The sequence below is a fragment of the Oryzias melastigma genome, linkage group LG9, assembly GCF_002922805.2.
Source record: "Oryzias melastigma strain HK-1 linkage group LG9, ASM292280v2, whole genome shotgun sequence".
Classification (NCBI taxonomy): Eukaryota; Metazoa; Chordata; class Actinopteri; order Beloniformes; family Adrianichthyidae; genus Oryzias; species Oryzias melastigma.
In genome coordinates, this window is record NC_050520.1 from 15,922,845 (window position 1) to 15,940,811 (window position 17,967).

Genomic DNA, 17,967 nt, shown 5'->3' on the forward strand with positions numbered 1-17,967 from the left:
TCAAGTGGTGCAATTCTGTAAAGTGCAGCTGTGTTTTTGTAGACTGATTGTTTTTTTTACTGTATAAGTAATCTTCAGCCCATTTTACTCAGAATTGTAAATACATGTTAAAACATTCAGTGTAGAATGTGTTTTCATAACCTTTATTTAAAGACCCACTCCAACGAAAATGATGTTTTTGGAGTTTTTAGGTTGTTCTTGCAGCATTTTTCTGCAGATTTGTACATATATGAAGAAAATTTGGATTAAAATAGAAAAATTTAATTTGAGTTTTTGTGTATTTCTGTAGTCAAATTGTCGTGAATCAAGAGCAGATGGAAAAAATGAACTTGGAAAAAGGTTGTAGTTGTGACAGAAGCTATAATCAGAGCCCACAAGCTCCCTGCTCCACTCCATTCTGATCTACTTGTAGACAAATAGATCCATAAACGTCTTTGTTTTCTACATTTAAACTAGTATCCGGCTCAAAACTCTACAGCTACATAGCTCCAATATCGCTAACTGTTCTTGTTGCACCACTAATGTTAGGTTGGAGGTGTGAGGGGCTGTAAGCTAGCAGGAGAGACTGTGAACAAAGGGATGATGGGAAACTAAGGCAAGCGCACCACTGTCCCGCCCACAATTCAGAGGTAAATTTCTAAGGACATCCTATAGTTCTGTAGTATCTATGTTCTTTTTTAATTTTAACTAACAACATTATACTTTAGGACTTTAAATATCTTTTCAGAGAAAATATTTGTTGTTCTAAAAAAAAATTACACAAAAAGAAATTATTTGTACTTTACCCAAAATGTCATGAGTCAAAAATATTAGGAGGAGTTAACATCTCTAGAAAATCTAAAGACCCCAATACAACTTTTTGTGGACTTTAATAAAAAAAATAAAATAAAATAAATAAATAAAAAAAAGGAGTCCCTATAGCCTCTCTTAAATTTCAAGTTGACTTGTCTGTGTGTCTTATCCTATCAGTCTTTTATTATTTGGAAAACTTTGATTCACTCATTTTGGTACCATGGTTAAAGAATTGTTTGTATTGCATTTATTAGTCGGTCTGCTGCTCTCAGATTCAGCCTGTCGTTCAACCTATGAGATGAGTGTTTCCAAGTGAGCCATTCTTGTTAAATCTTTCTTAAGTTGTACTTATATGAAACTTAAAATCCTTCTGGATCAAAGAAGCTGTAAAGCACAGTCACATCTCAGATAAATCTTAAAAAGCTGATATAATTTGGTTACTATTTCTGTTTTTAAACAGAAAAAAAGCAAAAAATGTATCTTTACTTTTTCTGATGAAGTGTGGAAGTAATTTAAATATAATTAATAAATAATAGGGAAAAATTAGTGCAATTTAAAGCTTTTTTTTACATATTTATTTGATTGTAAAACAATCTCCACCGCTTAAAATTTTCAAAATTCGTGTAAGCACCCTCCAGTGTTTTTCATATGTATTCTGATTATGAATCAACATATTTTTAATCTGTCTATAGTTCCAGGCATGTAAAAAGAATACTGACTCACCTTTCCTTTCTTTTTGTCTTTTTTTTTTGTGGACTGTGAAAATAATTACAAGTGCATCACCGTAAACCCCTCAAACTTTTCTTGAATTACATTTCTTTAAGCTTAAAATGGTGAGATTTGTCAGAAAGTGTTGAATAATTAAAGTTTCTTGGAGACAAAAAAAGAAAAATAGAATCTGGAATCTGGACACTTAAGGGCCACCGTACAAATGCAAGCTATGTCTGAGAAACCCAGGGAAGGTTTTACCCAAATTTGGGGATTTGTCTGACATTTGAGCAAAACTACAGCAATGTTTTCCCAAAATAAAATGTCACTACTTTGGATATATTTTAATATGTTTTTTTTTTGTTTTTTTTTAAATGCATGTAAAAATAACAGTTAAGGGGATTTTTTTTATTCTTTGACTGGTCTTACTCATTACACAAACTTTAAATCAATAAATATGATCATTAATAAAAATGCTTACTTGTTGGTTGACTGCACAGTTGCAGAATTGTGACATGATTTGATTCTTTTTAAGCACTTTGACTGCATATAAACTGCCAACACTGCCCTCCAGTGTGGCTCCCACAGGCTGACAGCCACAGCCGGGGATTGGGTGAAGCCTGGAATAGATTCCTGTGTTGAGTGGAGCAGGTGGGCGTGCAGCGCAGTGTGAACAGTGGACTGATGTGGTGCAGCTTTGTTTCTGAGACGTTCTTGGCATTGAAGGTGAGCTTCTTCTGTGGGATCTAAAGATCTCACAGAGACTAAGATAGCTGTGGTCCATACGAGCCGTGAGCGCGCTTCAGATGAGCTCCATCTCCGGAGTGGAAGAGCTGTTGCATAAAGCTGATTCATGCGCTCACACCTCTGCTGTATGTGGGCCGCCGTCTTCTGTTCGCAGAGGAGAGAACAGGGAGGGGTGAAAGAATATCTCAAAAAAAGAAAAAGAAAAAGAACAGCTCCATCTGCACCAAGAGGTTGACAGGTTTTTTTTTTCTTTTTTGGAACACATTGCTTTTATATCAACTAAAGTCTTGGAGATAATTGAAGGAATGAACGGCTGACAGTCTTGTCAGAGGACACTTCTTCTTCTTCTGCATCAGAATTAACAAAACCTTACAGTTTGTGTTTTTATAGAAAAGCAGAAATCACGAAACAAGCTTATAGATTTCATTTATTGTGTCATTTTCCTACATATTGTGATATTTCCTGTGGTGACATTTTCAGTTTGTTTTTCTTTCATCATTTCCCAGGACCAGCTTATTTATTTAAAAACAAGTCAGCAGAACAAGCCCAGATAGATTGTAAAGAGCTCCACTAAAGGACCGGAAAGCTTTTCAGTTTGATGGATCAACTTGCATTGGAAAATAAAAATAGAGTAAATCATTGATGCCTGTGGCGCTGTGTCTTACAATTAGTGAGAAAACACCCTCGCATGGAAAAGTAGTCAGTGCTGCTCTGATATGTGCAGTGATGCCTGTTGTTTGAGATTATTTTTTAATTATACATACATACATGTGTGATTTTTTTTCACGAAGTTTAAGGACCTATGACAAAAACAGAACAAATGGGTTCTACAGGCCTGGGAATCAAATGGTCTTTGACCCATGCTCTAGAAAACCATTCATCTATTCAGATTTTTAGCTTCAGCTATATTTCGTTCATATTTGGTATAAATGCTACACACACACACATATACATACTGATCCAAGCTGGATGCACTTATAAGGCTTGATCACCTTCTGTTTGCCTTCAGCTTGAGTCTTTAAAATGTACCAGAAAGACAGCAAAGTTTCTTAAAGCTATCACCTACATGACTCATGCCTCTTACCCCACAGGACTACACACTAACCATGTACTTCCAACAATACTGGAGGGATAAGAGGCTGGCCTATCTGGGGATCCCGCTCAACCTGACTCTGGACAACAGAGTGGCAGACCAGCTCTGGGTTCCAGACACCTACTTCCTCAATGACAAGAAGTCTTTTGTGCACGGTGTGACGGTCAAGAACCGAATGATTCGGCTCCATCCGGATGGCACGGTTCTCTATGGGCTCAGGTAAGAGATTTAATGGATACTGTTTTTTTTTTTTTCTTTGTGCAACAATAGTAGTATAAAAATGCACCTAAAAGCAGAATGTAAAATTGACTTAGTTATGGAGTTTGTTAGGGTGTATTTAGACTGGACACATTTGGTTTGCTTTAAGTGAACTAGAGTTGTTTCCCTGATAATCTGGAACACATTTTCCAGACCAGGACCAGACACACTTAAAAAGCTTATTCTACTGACATAATAGAAATGACAACATAAATATCAATAATATATATATATATATAAAAAACACTAGGGAATGTTGTATAATGTTCTGGTCTTTTGTTGGGAGATTTTTTTTTTACAATTACAGCAACATTTGAAAAAATCAAGTCTTAAGATTAAACATAATCAATATGGGATCAAATACAAAAATGTAGGTTATACAGAAAATTAGTTTACTGTCAGTGCACTGGACACTGAGGGGTCCCGAGGGATACTAATGTCTTCTCTTTATTTTTGTTCTCTTTATCTTAGGACGTCCCCAAGTATAGATCAGTTGTTAATGTGTTTGAACCCTGTTGCAAATGCAGGGTCTAATTTTAATTGATTGATTTGATTGACTGATTTTAAGTGATTTTAATGTAATAAATGTGAAGTGAAATGTGAGCTGCAGTTGTGTGTCTGCAGGTCAAAACGTCAATTCACCCTTAAAGTTACACAATTCAAAAATACCACCTTTAAGTCCTATTAAAATACACTCTTTCAGTATTATAAAAATGTATTCTACAAAGGTTCATATTTTCTATCTTCCCTATGAGAAGACATCATTTGTTTCACTTGTTTCATAAATCCATAAAATCACTTGGATATAATACAGTAAAAGCTATACTCGCATAAAAACGTTTTCATTTTTTTCCCAACTGGGGCATTTTTCACTGTTATAACAGGACAAATTACTAGGATTTTAAACGTAATCATATTGTGTGAAGGTGGCATTCATCAACTGCATTACAGTCTTTAAATCATTCACTTTTTTAGTCTATTAACAGATAAGTAAGAATCAGATTTATTTCTACAGCTTGTAGCCTGTGCACCACTGCAGGCACCAAGCTGTTTCTTTCCGTGAACTTTGTCAGATTTGACTCTAATCCTGCTTCACACCTATAATATGTGAACCATTGTCTGGACCTGTGATACCTGGAAACAGACCAGTGACGTGTTGGTATATAGCAAATATCTGATGATTAAATAAAGTTGAAAATATTATTTTGAGTATTTCTTTAGTCAAATCGTTGTGAAACGTGAGCAGATGACAAAAGGTCAGATCAAAACTGTACAGCTGGATAGCTGTACAGTTTTGATCCAGATTGTTATTTTGCCAAAAACAGCATACTCATAAGAAAAAGACCATCGGGAACACTTTTAAAATAGGTTAAAAGATGTTTGGAGTTTGTTTTTAACCAGCTTTTTTAGGTAGTTTGATTCATAGACTCTTTTGCTATCAATAAATGTTCAGTTATCATACTGTTTTCAGGCACAATGCACAGAAGAGATTTATACTGACATATTTAGCATTTGAGTATTACAACATGAAAGACACGTTTATTTAAGTTTTTCCCAAACAAATAATATAAAAAAAGAAAAAAAAAATTCAGAATGAATGTGACGTATTCCTTGGACTATGTTTTGACCTACAAATCACATCTTTACTGTATAGATGTATGACTTCTTGAGTTCGCAAAATAGATTTGGATCTTTATAAGTTTTTGACCTTTCTTTACTATTGTTTATGTCCTGATGCAGAATCACAACAACTGCCGCCTGCATGATGGATCTGAGGCGGTACCCGCTGGATGAGCAGAACTGCACTCTGGAAATCGAAAGCTGTAAGTTCCACATCTTGAGCTCTGTACAGCAATAGAGCACAAAGCCTTATTTACTGATTCCCCAAAATAGGAATGAAGCTGTGCCACGCCTCGTCTTGAAACTGTACAGGTTGCTGCATAGATTAGAATTTTTCCATTTGTCATATCTCAGAAAAATGACTCTGTGCACGCCTCCACACCTAAAATGACTTCATCCACACATTTTAAGCAAAAAGAGATTTCCCCCGTTAATCACGTCAGGGATTGCACTTGCATCATCAGTCATTATGACATCTTTGACCCTCTGTGGTGCCACAAAACTATTGACAGTTCTGGGATCTCAGCACTTGTCAAAAGTCACCCTCAAACATTCACAAATAGCTTTTTGTAAATCTGTTGTTGATTGGTTTTTGCAATGTAGCTGGGAAAAAATATGATGCATTTTGCTGCAAATCTCTATTTGTGACACCCTCTCCTTGTTTCCTCATAGATGGTTACACAACAGATGACATTGAGTTCTACTGGAAAGGAGGAGACACTGCTGTGACCGGCGTGACTCGCATTGAGCTCCCTCAGTTCTCTATAGTCGACTACAAACTGGTCTCCAGGAACGTGGTCTTTTCCACCGGTATGCTATGCTACGCTCACACGATAAACGCATGTGACACTGATTCTTGAGTGTGATAAACACAAATCTTTTGAATGCAATAAACGCACAATCTTAAATGCGATAAACAGACATTCATGAATGCGATAAACGCACATTCTTGATTGCGATAAACGCACAATCTTGAATACGGTAAACAGACATTCTTTAATGCGATAAACGCACATTCTTGAATGCGATAAACAGACATTCTTTAATGCAATAAATGCACAATATTTAATGCGATAAACGTAAAATGTTGAATACGGTAAATGAACAATGTTTAATGCGATAAAAGGGAATTCTTGAATGCGATAAACGCACAATCTTAAATGCAATGACGCGCATTCTTGAATGAGATAAATGACAATTTTTGAATGCGAAAAACTGGCATTCTTGAATGCGATAAATGCACAATCTGGAATGCGATAAACGTGCAATCTTGAATACGGTAAATGAACAATGTTTAATGCGATAAACGCACAATCTTGAATGCGATAAATGCACAATGTTTAATTCGATAAACGCACATTCTTGAATGCGTTGCACGCACATTCTTTAATGCGATAAACGCATGTTCTTTAATGCGATAAACGCATGTTCTTTAATGCGATTACGCACATTCTTAAATGAGATAAACACACATTCTTGAATGTGTTGAACACACATTGTTAAATGCGATGACTTGCATTCTTGAATAAGATAAACAAACATTCTTAAATGCGATAAACGCACAATCTTAAATGCGATGATGCGCAAAGTGGTTCAAATCTGTTGAATTTTGCTCCAGGCTTTTTCTTTCACAGCTCTAATCCGATATAAATGAAAGGCTTGGTGTCACAGAATTCCGGGAACAAATAAACTAATCAATGGCCGCTCATTTTGTATGTAGATCCCGAAAGCGGTCATAGAAGCTTGTGTAGTGATGCGTAACGGCGAGAGCCCTAAAAGCGCATTTACTGACATTTACATTGTCTTATCATTGAAAGTGGTTGTTCGTATGCATGTTGCCAAAGGCGTTGTGAGCGTAGCTTTACATTAGGGGTTCTTATATTTCCAAATAAGGAAACTACTTCTTATTGTTTAAAAAGTGTGAAATATGTAGCGACAGATCACTAAATGTTATCTTTCTTTTTCATATAAATGAATACATCCATCGTTTGGGGATTTAATATGTTAGTACCTGTGGATTAATTTTCCTTTATTGATACGTCTAGTGTGTTTAAGATAAGGATAGACATTCCAGTTTTTTTAATGTAAGACTTTACATTTTTTTAAGATTAGATCATTTGTCAGATTAAACCATTGGTTGGTGACATTGTTTTTTCATGAAAATACATGTTTTCTTGTTTTCCAATTTAACCTTTTTATTGTGTTGGGGTCAAAATTGACCCATTTTCATACTTGAAAACAGGTCAGTTTTGACCCAAACACAATATAAAAGTTTAGGAGACTAGTGGTCAACAAATAATATACAGCTTCTTTGACCTTTCAAAAATCCTGGATTTGAGTTGAAAAGTGTTAAACAATTTGTAGGACACCCCTATATTTCTGATATATTGGAATAATTTACCTCCATCAGCATTGGAGAGGCAGATATACTTGTTTTTTCAAGCTCTCGATGAGTGGAGACATTAAAGCCACATAATTTATTTATGTGACAGGGTGTAGAAAGTGGGAAATACGTGAGAAAATAGCAAATTCTTTTCACAGCTGAATTCATTCCAGGTAGGATCATGGTTAATGTTGTGCAAAAGTTGTTATTAAAGCTAATTATGACTTGATTATCATGCTGAGTAAAAGAATCGAGTTTTATCAGCTGAGGTTCAAGAAAGTCAAAGTATTTTGATGTAACAAAAACGTTTCATTTCTCTAAAATTATCCTCCACCTCTCCCTGCAGGTGCCTACCCTCGACTGTCTCTGAGCTTCAAGCTGAGGCGAAACATCGGATACTTCATCCTGCAGACGTACATGCCCTCCATCCTCATCACCATCCTATCATGGGTGTCATTCTGGATAAATTATGACGCCTCAGCTGCCAGAGTTGCATTAGGTAGGATGGGATCCATGCAGTGAAATACAGCACAAAAAAGTCAGCAGGTTTTAGAGAAAAAAAATGTATGCATGAATGTAACACACAGTATATAAAAAAAAACTATTTTCCAAATCTTTTCTTATTTAGAATTTGATTTAAAAAATGTTTTTACTTGGAATTTTTTTAGTGTTATTGCATATATAGATGCTGTTTCTTGGCCTGGAATGGATACAGTGATGGTAGACAGTGTGGGAGAGAAAGAGGGAGCTTTGAATATCAGAGCACAAACATCCTTGACTGATTTAGACTTAGTGAGATTTCTTTTAACTGGTGGCCTCACTCTTTCTAAAAAATTTGCTCAATGTATGAGACATTTTAGTGAAATCAGCAACTCCCTAAAAAAAAAGAATTAAACATGTCAGGTTGGGGGTCTAATGCCAAAGTACAAATGAGTGTAGACCTGGCTGCTACTAAAACTACTGTACAAAGTCAGGAAATTTGACATCACGAGGTCAAACTTGACACTTTTTTTTTACTTAGGAAGCACAGCTGAGTATTAGACCCTGAAACCTGAAAGCTCATGAGTCTGGCTCCTGTGGCTGCTGTCACATCAGTTGGAGGTTATTTATGTTTCTCTTTGGGCTACGGGGTTATAAAACTTTATTAAAGAAAGCAAATGCATTCTCTGCATCACACTTTAACACACTCATTAGGCACACAACTATGCTTCCTCACTGCTTTGTTACAAATTTTGTTGTAACACATGCAAATGTATTGTTTTTTATGCAGATTCGTGATAGTAAAAAAAATAAATAAACGAGAAGCAGCTTTTATCAGATCAATTTTTATACTAAATTTTGTTTGAGAACCAGTCCTTTAGAGACGTACTACAAATAAAGCTCAAGACAGAAACAGAATTCTGAAAGGAAAAAAATGCATCCACTGGAACCGGAAATGAATGTAATTTCATAATAAAAAAAGACTGTCAAGTTTCACAGAAATTAATACTTTAAAGTAGGGGTATGGTTAAAAAAAAAAACTGATTCTGTGATATATAGCAATATTTTATTTGGCGATACTTGTATTAGTTTAAAACTGGGACAAGACAATATTTTAATTCATTGTTTGTGAGCATCCTTCAGTATCTTACGTTTGTTTTCCACCTAAAATCTTAGCAGCTAGTTGGTAGCACAGCACATTCAGTCAGCATTTTGGTTTTTGTTATAAGACATGTATGACTCAGTTTTTTCTAAGTCATACTCTTCAAAAAAGTGAAAAATTGTTCCGGTATATTCAAGTATCATATTGTGATACATGTATTGTGATATGTATCGTATCTCCAGGTACTTTCCAAAACACACCCCTACTTTAAAGCAGTAGGAGTGGGATCACTCTAAGGCTCAGCAAACACATTTTTAAATGTTGACTTGTTGAACATTCAAAACATTGCACATCTAAGAAATTTGTTCAGAAAATCCTAAAGGTTTTCCCTTATTTACAAGACATTTTTTTCTTCTCTTTGTATATTTTGCACCCATGATTTTTATGTACGAATGGCTGAGAGCGTGAAGTAAATGAGGCTGAAGCAATATTTATAAAATCTACCATTTCGGTAGATTATTTACATCTTCTTCCCCTGCACATGTAAATCAATACTGGTGGGTTCTTCTTCCATCTTAGTCTCACTGAATTTGGTGAGTATTAATCCAAAACAGCCTTGTTTATTCAGTTTCAGGCTGTTGTCCTGCGGTGTCGTAAAAATGCTCAGTCTCACACTTTCCCCTGACTTGTGGAACTAAAACTAATGGTCCATTAATGCAGGGTTTTGTTTACAAGAAGAGTCTGTGCAAATGACGCTGGCTTGTGGTATTCACAGCCCCATAAGTGGAAATTTTCTGGAGGCTTCAAGTCCACTAATCGTGTAATTCTGAGCTCACGAGTCGGCTATAAAATGAGCCTCAGCTGGTTAATAAAAATCCTCATTCAGCTCTCCAAGAACTGCCTGTGTAAGAAAATCATGCATCAAGATGAAATCAATCTGGCTCTTTTACAAAAAAAAAGGCCTTGGAAAAAATGTCTGCAGAATCACACTTTCAAGTGGAGCCGGTTATTCAAATAATTGGGAGTTTGCAATGCAATATACATACACATATACATATATTGTATACTATATGTAGACATAAAAAAATTGTAACAGTTGATTGTATGGCTGCCATCTTTACAATTGTCCACCATTTTTTCATTTTTTTCGTGGCTAACATGCTTTTCTGAAAGAAGGGTACTAACTTTGGTGCTTTACCACAAAATGCACGATTTGGTTCAGTCTGACATCCTAATGTAGACAAACATATTTATGACTGTGGAGTCAATGGAGCTAGGAATTGATATAGTACCACTGTGGAAATCAAACTTTTTTTGGATTAAGGTTTTTGTGAGTTTCTTTTACGTTTCATTTTGGAGTGGCCTAAATATTGCTACTTTTAATACAAGTATGTATAAAGACAACAATGATTGATATGATGTATTAGGACCACTGAGTGCATTTGAAGCACTATATTTTCATTTGGAATCCTTAACTCTAACCTTCCTGTCTGTCTCCTTGTCATCTAGAAAAAAAACATCAGAGTTTCCTTAACTTACAGTGCAGATTTTTTTGTTTTAATTATGTTATCCTGAATAAACAAAAATAGACACACTGCTGAACCTTCCAGGGGATGCACAGACAGCACAATATTCGTTGATGGTGCATGTTATTCAGCCTGCTCTTCAGCTTCTTGTGTATATGCTGAGCTCGTGGTAAGCAGCATGAGTTGTAGAACATATGGTGGAGTCTTTTCTGCCTGTCTAAGCTGGATGTTCATTCCTCTCATAATGCCACATATCTTCACCTGCAGAGAAATCAGATGAGTCACTCTGTAATCTGACATGACGAGTGGAGTATTTCATTCATGATTCCAAAATTCTTTCAGATCATGGACAGTATTTGAAAACTGGACCGAGTGAGTGGGATTTTATTCATAGAAAATGACTAACTTCTGGTTCTGACCAAATGAAGTCAATTAACTCTAGGGGTGTTCATTTTGTGATCGATTCAAAATGTTGACACGATGTTTTATTAATTATTTAAACATAGCAAATGTAGTTCAGCGTCTTTTTTTATTTTCCACCTAAATTCCCGACCGCTGGTTAGCAGCACTGCACACTGAGCCTCTTTGAGCAGCTCTACACTCCAACCAAAACAACAACAAGATCTCAGGAGAACCAGCTTGTGTTAAAGGCTCACTCACCCTCACGGTTTTTGTGGGTATGAAACATGTAGTACTTAGTTTTTGACTTGGGACGGGAACCAAACTGAAACTCTGTTCCACGTTGTAGTATCATGTGTAAACGTGGATTGCGGCGCTTCTAAGCGGGATCAGATAAGAATGAGTGAAGCAGTGAAGCTGCTAATGCACGGAGCTCTGTCAAAATGCTTTCGGTGAAGCTGGCTAAAGTTCTACTGAACTTCACAGCAACAGATTCTAGTTCAGCAACCTAATGGACCGAAGTGATGTGCACAACGCTCTGAAAAAAGGCAAACATCATGGTGATGAGAGGTGAAATACATGTTTACTTATGCGGGTCTTGGGATATATCACGATATGTATCGTATCGTGAGATGCATATCGTGATAGGTATCATATCGCCAGACTAGTGCCAATGCACATCCCTATTTCACTTGCCATTTTTTTGCAAAACAGACATTACTATATGTTGGAACCAGAAATTGTTTTTATGCAACGGCTGGTTCAGGTCGGTCTGAGCCAATGTTTCTATGGCAACCACTTCCACCAATCAAGAGTGAGCTTATTGAAAGGCAACACCACTAGAATTGGGTTTGGAAGAATCTGTCTTGAAGAAGAATGGTTCTTCTGACAAAATTATTGACGGAGTGATTCTTTCTCACTAGAAGTCTACTTCCTGTTTGGAATGTAAGGGGGAGGGGTCACTCAGTCCAGTTCTCATTTACAGTCAATGATTCAGACGTTTCTCTCGCCTTCAGGGATCACCACTGTGCTGACCATGACAACCATCAACACCCATCTGAGGGAGACGCTGCCCAAAATCCCCTACGTCAAAGCTATTGACATGTACCTGATGGGCTGCTTCGTGTTCGTTTTCCTGGCTCTGCTGGAATATGCCTTTGTCAACTACATCTTCTTTGGACGAGGCCCTCAGATGCAGAAGAAGCTGGCCGAGAAGGCGCTGAAGGCTAACAATGAGCGCAGCAAGTATGAAAAACCTAAGGTGAGAATAACAGCATAACACTGTGAAGCTGATACACATTTGTTACTCGGTGGTCAAACCACAGAGGCCGACTGCTTCTTAAAGTGACAGAAGCCGTTGAATTTTCTCTGTGCTGTCAATATCTGCTTTGTTTTTGCACAAACTAGAAATACATGAAAGGAAAGTAATCAATTCTTAAATTAAAAGAATTAAAAGTATTGTTTGTATACCTGATATGTACTGTATATGGCATTTTTAATTCTGGCATTAAAACACGTTACTCTTAATTTCAGTCTTACAATAATCTTTACAGCTGGAGATTAAAAAGTATTATTTAAAACTTTCGATTTTAAGTTTTTAGCTGCAGTGAAAATAACAAACTAGGTACAAAAATGTCACTTTTTTATTTTCTTGCATTTTAAAAATTAAAATCAGAGAAGCTGGTTTGAGGTCTGTTTGTTGGTTCATGGTTTACATCCTTGTTTACTGCTCCCTCAATTTTCAGTTTTCAACTAAAGTTGTGTTGTTAGGGTCGAAAGTCTGATTTTTTATCATTTCTTTGATTTACTTTTGCTATTTTACCGGCTGAGAGGATCGACACGGATCATGACATTCAGGCTTTCTGCTTCCTCTGCAAACTCTTTAGTAAAGCTCAGACAAAAGCCTCTGTCTTTCTGTCTTCTGGGTAGTCTTTTCTGGAAGGAGTCAATTGCAAGTTTTCATCCCTTAAACAGTCCAATCAGGTACAAGGGCGTCGTCACTCACAGCGGGTGAGTGTTTGTCTCCATCCGTTGTGTCCAGTTTGTGAAACCATCTTGACTCCATTGACCTGCAAAAGGACACGACTTTACCTCGTCTTCTCCAACATCATATCATTGTTCTTCATTGCACCGTTATCCATTATTAATAATGGAAAAAACATAATTATTCATGTTTTTCCATTATTACTCATGTTTTTTTTTTCATGTTGTGTTTTCAGTACTTCTCTGTGTTTGAACCTGCAATTCCACCTCAAACCACACTTAAATGTGTGGAAACCCTCTCGATATTTGTGAGGTTGAGGTTTCAATACTATCCAAAAATATTCAGTCAACCCTGTTTTTTTTCTGTTAAAGATCACAAAAAACTATAAAAAGCAGTCTTCCACAACCTGTCATTTTTAAGTCTAAGAAACTAGAAGATCCCCCTTTTTTTGTTTTCAACATAGAGAAACTCACTGGTTAAAGTATTTTAAAGTGTGTCCCGACTGGCATACTGTTGGCAAGAGCACAAAGAAAGACAATTTGCTTTACAAAAATATTTTAAATTTACACTAAAGATTGTTCCTGTATCTTAATCAATATTTAATATTTATTTTTGCAAGTGGTCAAGATGCATTAAAGAAGAAAAGACTGTAGAACTGTTTCAGCTCAGAAATAAAACATGGCTTCTGTACTGGATATGATTTTTGACTAAAATTGTAAATTCCTCAGAAGGCTCAATCGGAATTCAATCAGTAAGTCATAAAAAGAAAGGTGAGCTAGATTAGAGTTCATGTTTCCACTAGAAAGAAAGCTTTTGTAGAGAAGTCCAATGAGAAAGATGCTGTTGATAAAAAAATGTTTGTCTCACATTTGACAAAAAAAATCTGTTTTATGCTTTAAATAGCAGATATTCTGGATAATGATGAGGCAAAAGAAGAACCTTTGGAGGCATGTCTCTTTAAATGCTTGGAGTCAAGCAAACAAATAATAAATAAAAATTGGAGCAACAGTCAAGCATGGACTTGGAGAACTTCCTGCTAATTAACATTTTTTTGTTCTGCAATGTTGTTAGGTAAAGTAATATGGTCCCCAAAGTCACCTGCTAAAAAAGCATATTTTTTAATTGATGCTTTATTTTACCTGTTTTGAACTAATTTTCATATCGTGTACGGGTTCCCTTATTTATTTTGAGAGTTGCATGACCTGCAACAGGTGAATCCCATCAGTCAACTTTATGTTTTAACAATATTTCGAGATGTTTAAGGCGGTAAAACTCCTCACTAGACACTTTATATTCTTTTCTCAGACAGACATGAACATTTTTGCTCTTTTTCTCTCTTTTTTTTAACTTTCAAAGTTCAAACATTCATACAGAAATATGTCCAGCATTAAAGAAGGAAAAGAAAGATTTGATCATGATCAAAATGTAAAAACTGAACGCATTCTCTACAGGAGACACAGCACGGAGGAGATTAATTAACAAAGTCTACGGCCAGTCAGAATGCTAACCGCGTGTGCGGCAAATTTTAAAATAGCATGCAAAATTGCACAAAAAAAATCCCCGAAACACTAAGACCTCAATAGATGAAACACAGTTCAGCGAGGGACCATTGTGTTATTCAGAAAATGTCAAACATCAAAATTGCTGAATTTGTTGGAGCTTTGTGTCCTTGGTTTTCATGAATGTCGTCACTTCCTCTCATCCAGAACATTATGTCACTTTTCCTCTTCTTCCATCCTTGTGTCCATCTTGTATTTTTGATTTTTCTTAGAGGGGCCATACCATGAAAATTCTACTTTTTGAGGTTTTAAGTTTATTACACTGTTCATTCCGCTCTATAAAAAACCCCAAAGTGGTATTTGGATCTGTTCATCCATTTAAGAGAAATCCTCTATAAACTCAGCAGCAGCCCCTCCCAAACCCACACAAACAAGCTGGTGGTATGGTACTGACATCATCACGATGTGAATCGCCCCCTCCAGGAAGAGTCTGCTCTGACAGCACTGCCCCCAGTCTAACACCAACACTCAATTTCTCCACTGAACTAGAGGTGATCAGCAAAAACGTTCATTTTAGATGCAGAATACTGTATATCTTCCAACGGTGAACTGTCTTCATAAATTCCAGATCAAACAGGAGTTTGTTACTTTAGGCGAGCGGCTCCTTTAAGACCCCCCACCCCCTGTCGGGTACAGTCGTGCAGAAGCCGCGTGTGTTTGTGTTTTGAAGCAGTGTAGCAATGGTCGGGCCAACTAAAGACAGATATATACTATGTCCATCCATCTTTGAAGAAGTTTGGATTGTTTTTGTTGGAGAAATGCAGAATCTCTGGGATGACGTCATGAAATGGGCGGCAGCCACACGCAGCAGCAGGCGGGCTTCGTTTTACTTCAGAGTGGGAAAAAACTCACGAAAAATAACTAATATTTCATAGATCATTTGTTTTTTAGTGTTTCAATGGTAACGTATGATAATACATATGGATATAGCTCACTCTGAAAGGTTTAAGAAAATCATGGTATGGTCCCTTTAATAAAAAAGCTTTTGTTGAGAGAAGTATTAGTTAAAGTACATTTTTATTTTTGTTAGTCATGAATGTACGTATTTTTGCTGATTTTTAAGTTTTAGTCTGTGGGAACTTTGGGAAAACCCACTTCTGTTGGTTCTGAAGTTATACCCTGACAGCATGTTAGCTGTGGTCAGCCAGGAGCTCTGAAGCACACCGCTCATGTCTCCACTCAACCATTTTATAACACCACTGCCGTCTGTTGTTCCTAGGTCGATTCCCAGGGGAATATTTTGCTGACAACCTTGGAGATCCACAACGAGGTGGGAAGTAATGAGATTACCACCACCCTGAGTGAGACTCACAACTCCTCCTCCATGGTGTTTGACAACTCTGGGATCCAGTACAGGAAGCAGAGCGCACCGCAGGATTCAGGCCGCCTCAGCCTGGACAGGAACGCACATCTGAAGAAGACCCGGCTCCGGAGACGATCCTCACAGTTGAAAATCAAAATTCCCGATCTCACGGATGTGAACGGCATCGACAGATGGTCGCGGATCATTTTCCCTTCTGTCTTCTCCCTCTTCAACCTCATCTACTGGCTGTACTATGTCAATTAACTCAACCTCTTCTCAATCTAACTCTTTCAGTGAGAGAAGACTTCATGTGTTGAACCTGACATTTTTTATTTCAGCAAGTGCAGACTTTGCTAAAGAAGCCGTCACTCACTGTGTGCAACAAGGAGATGTCTACACAACATGAATTTACAAGGACTCGTCTGCAGACAATCACGCTCGTATGGACACTCCGGACGTGGATTGCTGTTTTCTTTTTTTTATTTCTGCAGGATTATTCTTCTATTTTAGGTGTGTTATCTCATCCAACAAAGCATCAGTCATTTATTAGGTCAAATTAATGCTAAATTCACTCATAGAATATGGACATGCAGGTTAAACCTGATGACTTGATCATAATTCTATCTAAACCAGATTTAGACACATAAACATGCCACTTTACTCTGGAAAAAAAAAAGCATTTTATTTCCACATGCATGTCTGCTGACATTGCTAACACTCTGACTGCCCATGCATTCCTGTAGGAGTTCCCATTATTGCTGACTCGTTCACAAAACTCCATTTTTACTTTTTTCTCTCCAAAGTTTGCCTCAACTAAAAATGTTGAATTATCATCGGTTTAAAGAAAGACTATGGGGTTTAGAAACAGGTGCAGAAGTACTAAATTATGATAAACTCATTAGAAAGAAAAATATTTACAATTTTAAATGAAAATCCCTCCTAAAATGGCGATCGCTGTCTGTAAACCTATAGATGTTAAAGTGAAGAAATGTCAAAAGGAAAAGTGTGTATCATATGTTAATTCTAGTGGTCAAAAACAGACCATCCTCCCATCCATGATGTTACCATGGAAGAAAATAAACTAAAGGACACAAAAGGGGAAAAAGGTAATTAGTTTCAAAATAAAACAGTGTTAAATCACAAAGAAACATAAACATAAAACTCATTGAGATATTTAAGTTTTACACGCCTATAGGAATCCACAAGATGTTAGAGGCATTTAGTTAACATTTCCCAGCATCTCTGGACATTGGCATTAAAATTTGTAGGTAGATGGTGAAGTAAATGCTGATTTTACTTTATCAGAAGGTACCATACCCAGCCAGCAAGGCCAAGTGGGCCCCATATGGTTTAAAAATGTGGGCCCCAATGTGTTTGTCCACATTGACGTAAGTGGATACTCAGTGGGTTAGCTCGCTATGCTATCCAGCCACCTGGTGGACAGTGGAGCTTGCTAGCTCGCTACAGCAGAGTTTGCTAGCTCGCTATAGAAGAGATCGCTAGCATGCTACAGCAGAGCTTGCTAGCATGCTTCAGTGGAGCTCGCTAGTACGCTAAGCTGTCCACCAAGCAGCTGGCTAGCATAGCAAGCTAACCTACTGAGTCCCCACTTAAGCTAACGTGGACAAAACACAGAAACTGCGGACAAACCCAATCAGGGCCCACATTTTCTCCCCACCTTTAAACTATTTGGGGCCCACTTGGCCTTGCTGCCTGGGTAGTTATTCAAAGCAAAACCAAATTAGGAAGAATTCTAAAAAAAAATAAAATAAAATAAAGCAAATGTCTTTATTTGCATTTGCAGAAAATTCAACTGCAAAGAAGAAAAAAGCAAAGTATGCATTAATGAATAAATTAAAAAACAAACATAATCAGTAAAGTGCTTTTGATCCAAACAAATGATACATCTTTTTTTGTTCATGAATCTTTGCTACACGTTGTTCCATTAATATTGTCAGACTGGGAGTTAGGTTTGGAATTATTTGTCTGAAATATATGGGAACATAAAATGCA

The 17,967-nt window shown here is 36.8% G+C and overlaps 1 protein-coding gene across 2 annotated transcripts in view; it reads left to right on the plus strand.

The window, feature by feature from the left end:
- The window catches only part of gabrb3 (gamma-aminobutyric acid type A receptor subunit beta3), a 56,210-nt gene extending 39,596 nt beyond the window's left edge, over positions 1-16,614 (plus strand). Inside the window, exons 5-11 of one of the 2 annotated variants that reach the window (XM_024278891.2) lie at positions 3,339-3,559; positions 5,339-5,421; positions 5,891-6,028; positions 7,948-8,100; positions 12,125-12,369; positions 13,038-13,118; positions 15,871-16,614. In XM_024278891.2, coding sequence (XP_024134659.1) covers positions 3,339-3,559; positions 5,339-5,421; positions 5,891-6,028; positions 7,948-8,100; positions 12,125-12,369; positions 13,038-13,118; positions 15,871-16,218 — 1,269 coding nt within the window. In that variant the 3' untranslated portion in view covers positions 16,219-16,614. The remainder of the gene's footprint in view (positions 1-3,338; positions 3,560-5,338; positions 5,422-5,890; positions 6,029-7,947; positions 8,101-12,124; positions 12,370-13,037; positions 13,119-15,870) is intronic. The other variant, XM_024278892.2, reaches the window with a different exon arrangement.
- The last annotated feature ends 1,353 nt before the right edge of the window (positions 16,615-17,967 follow it).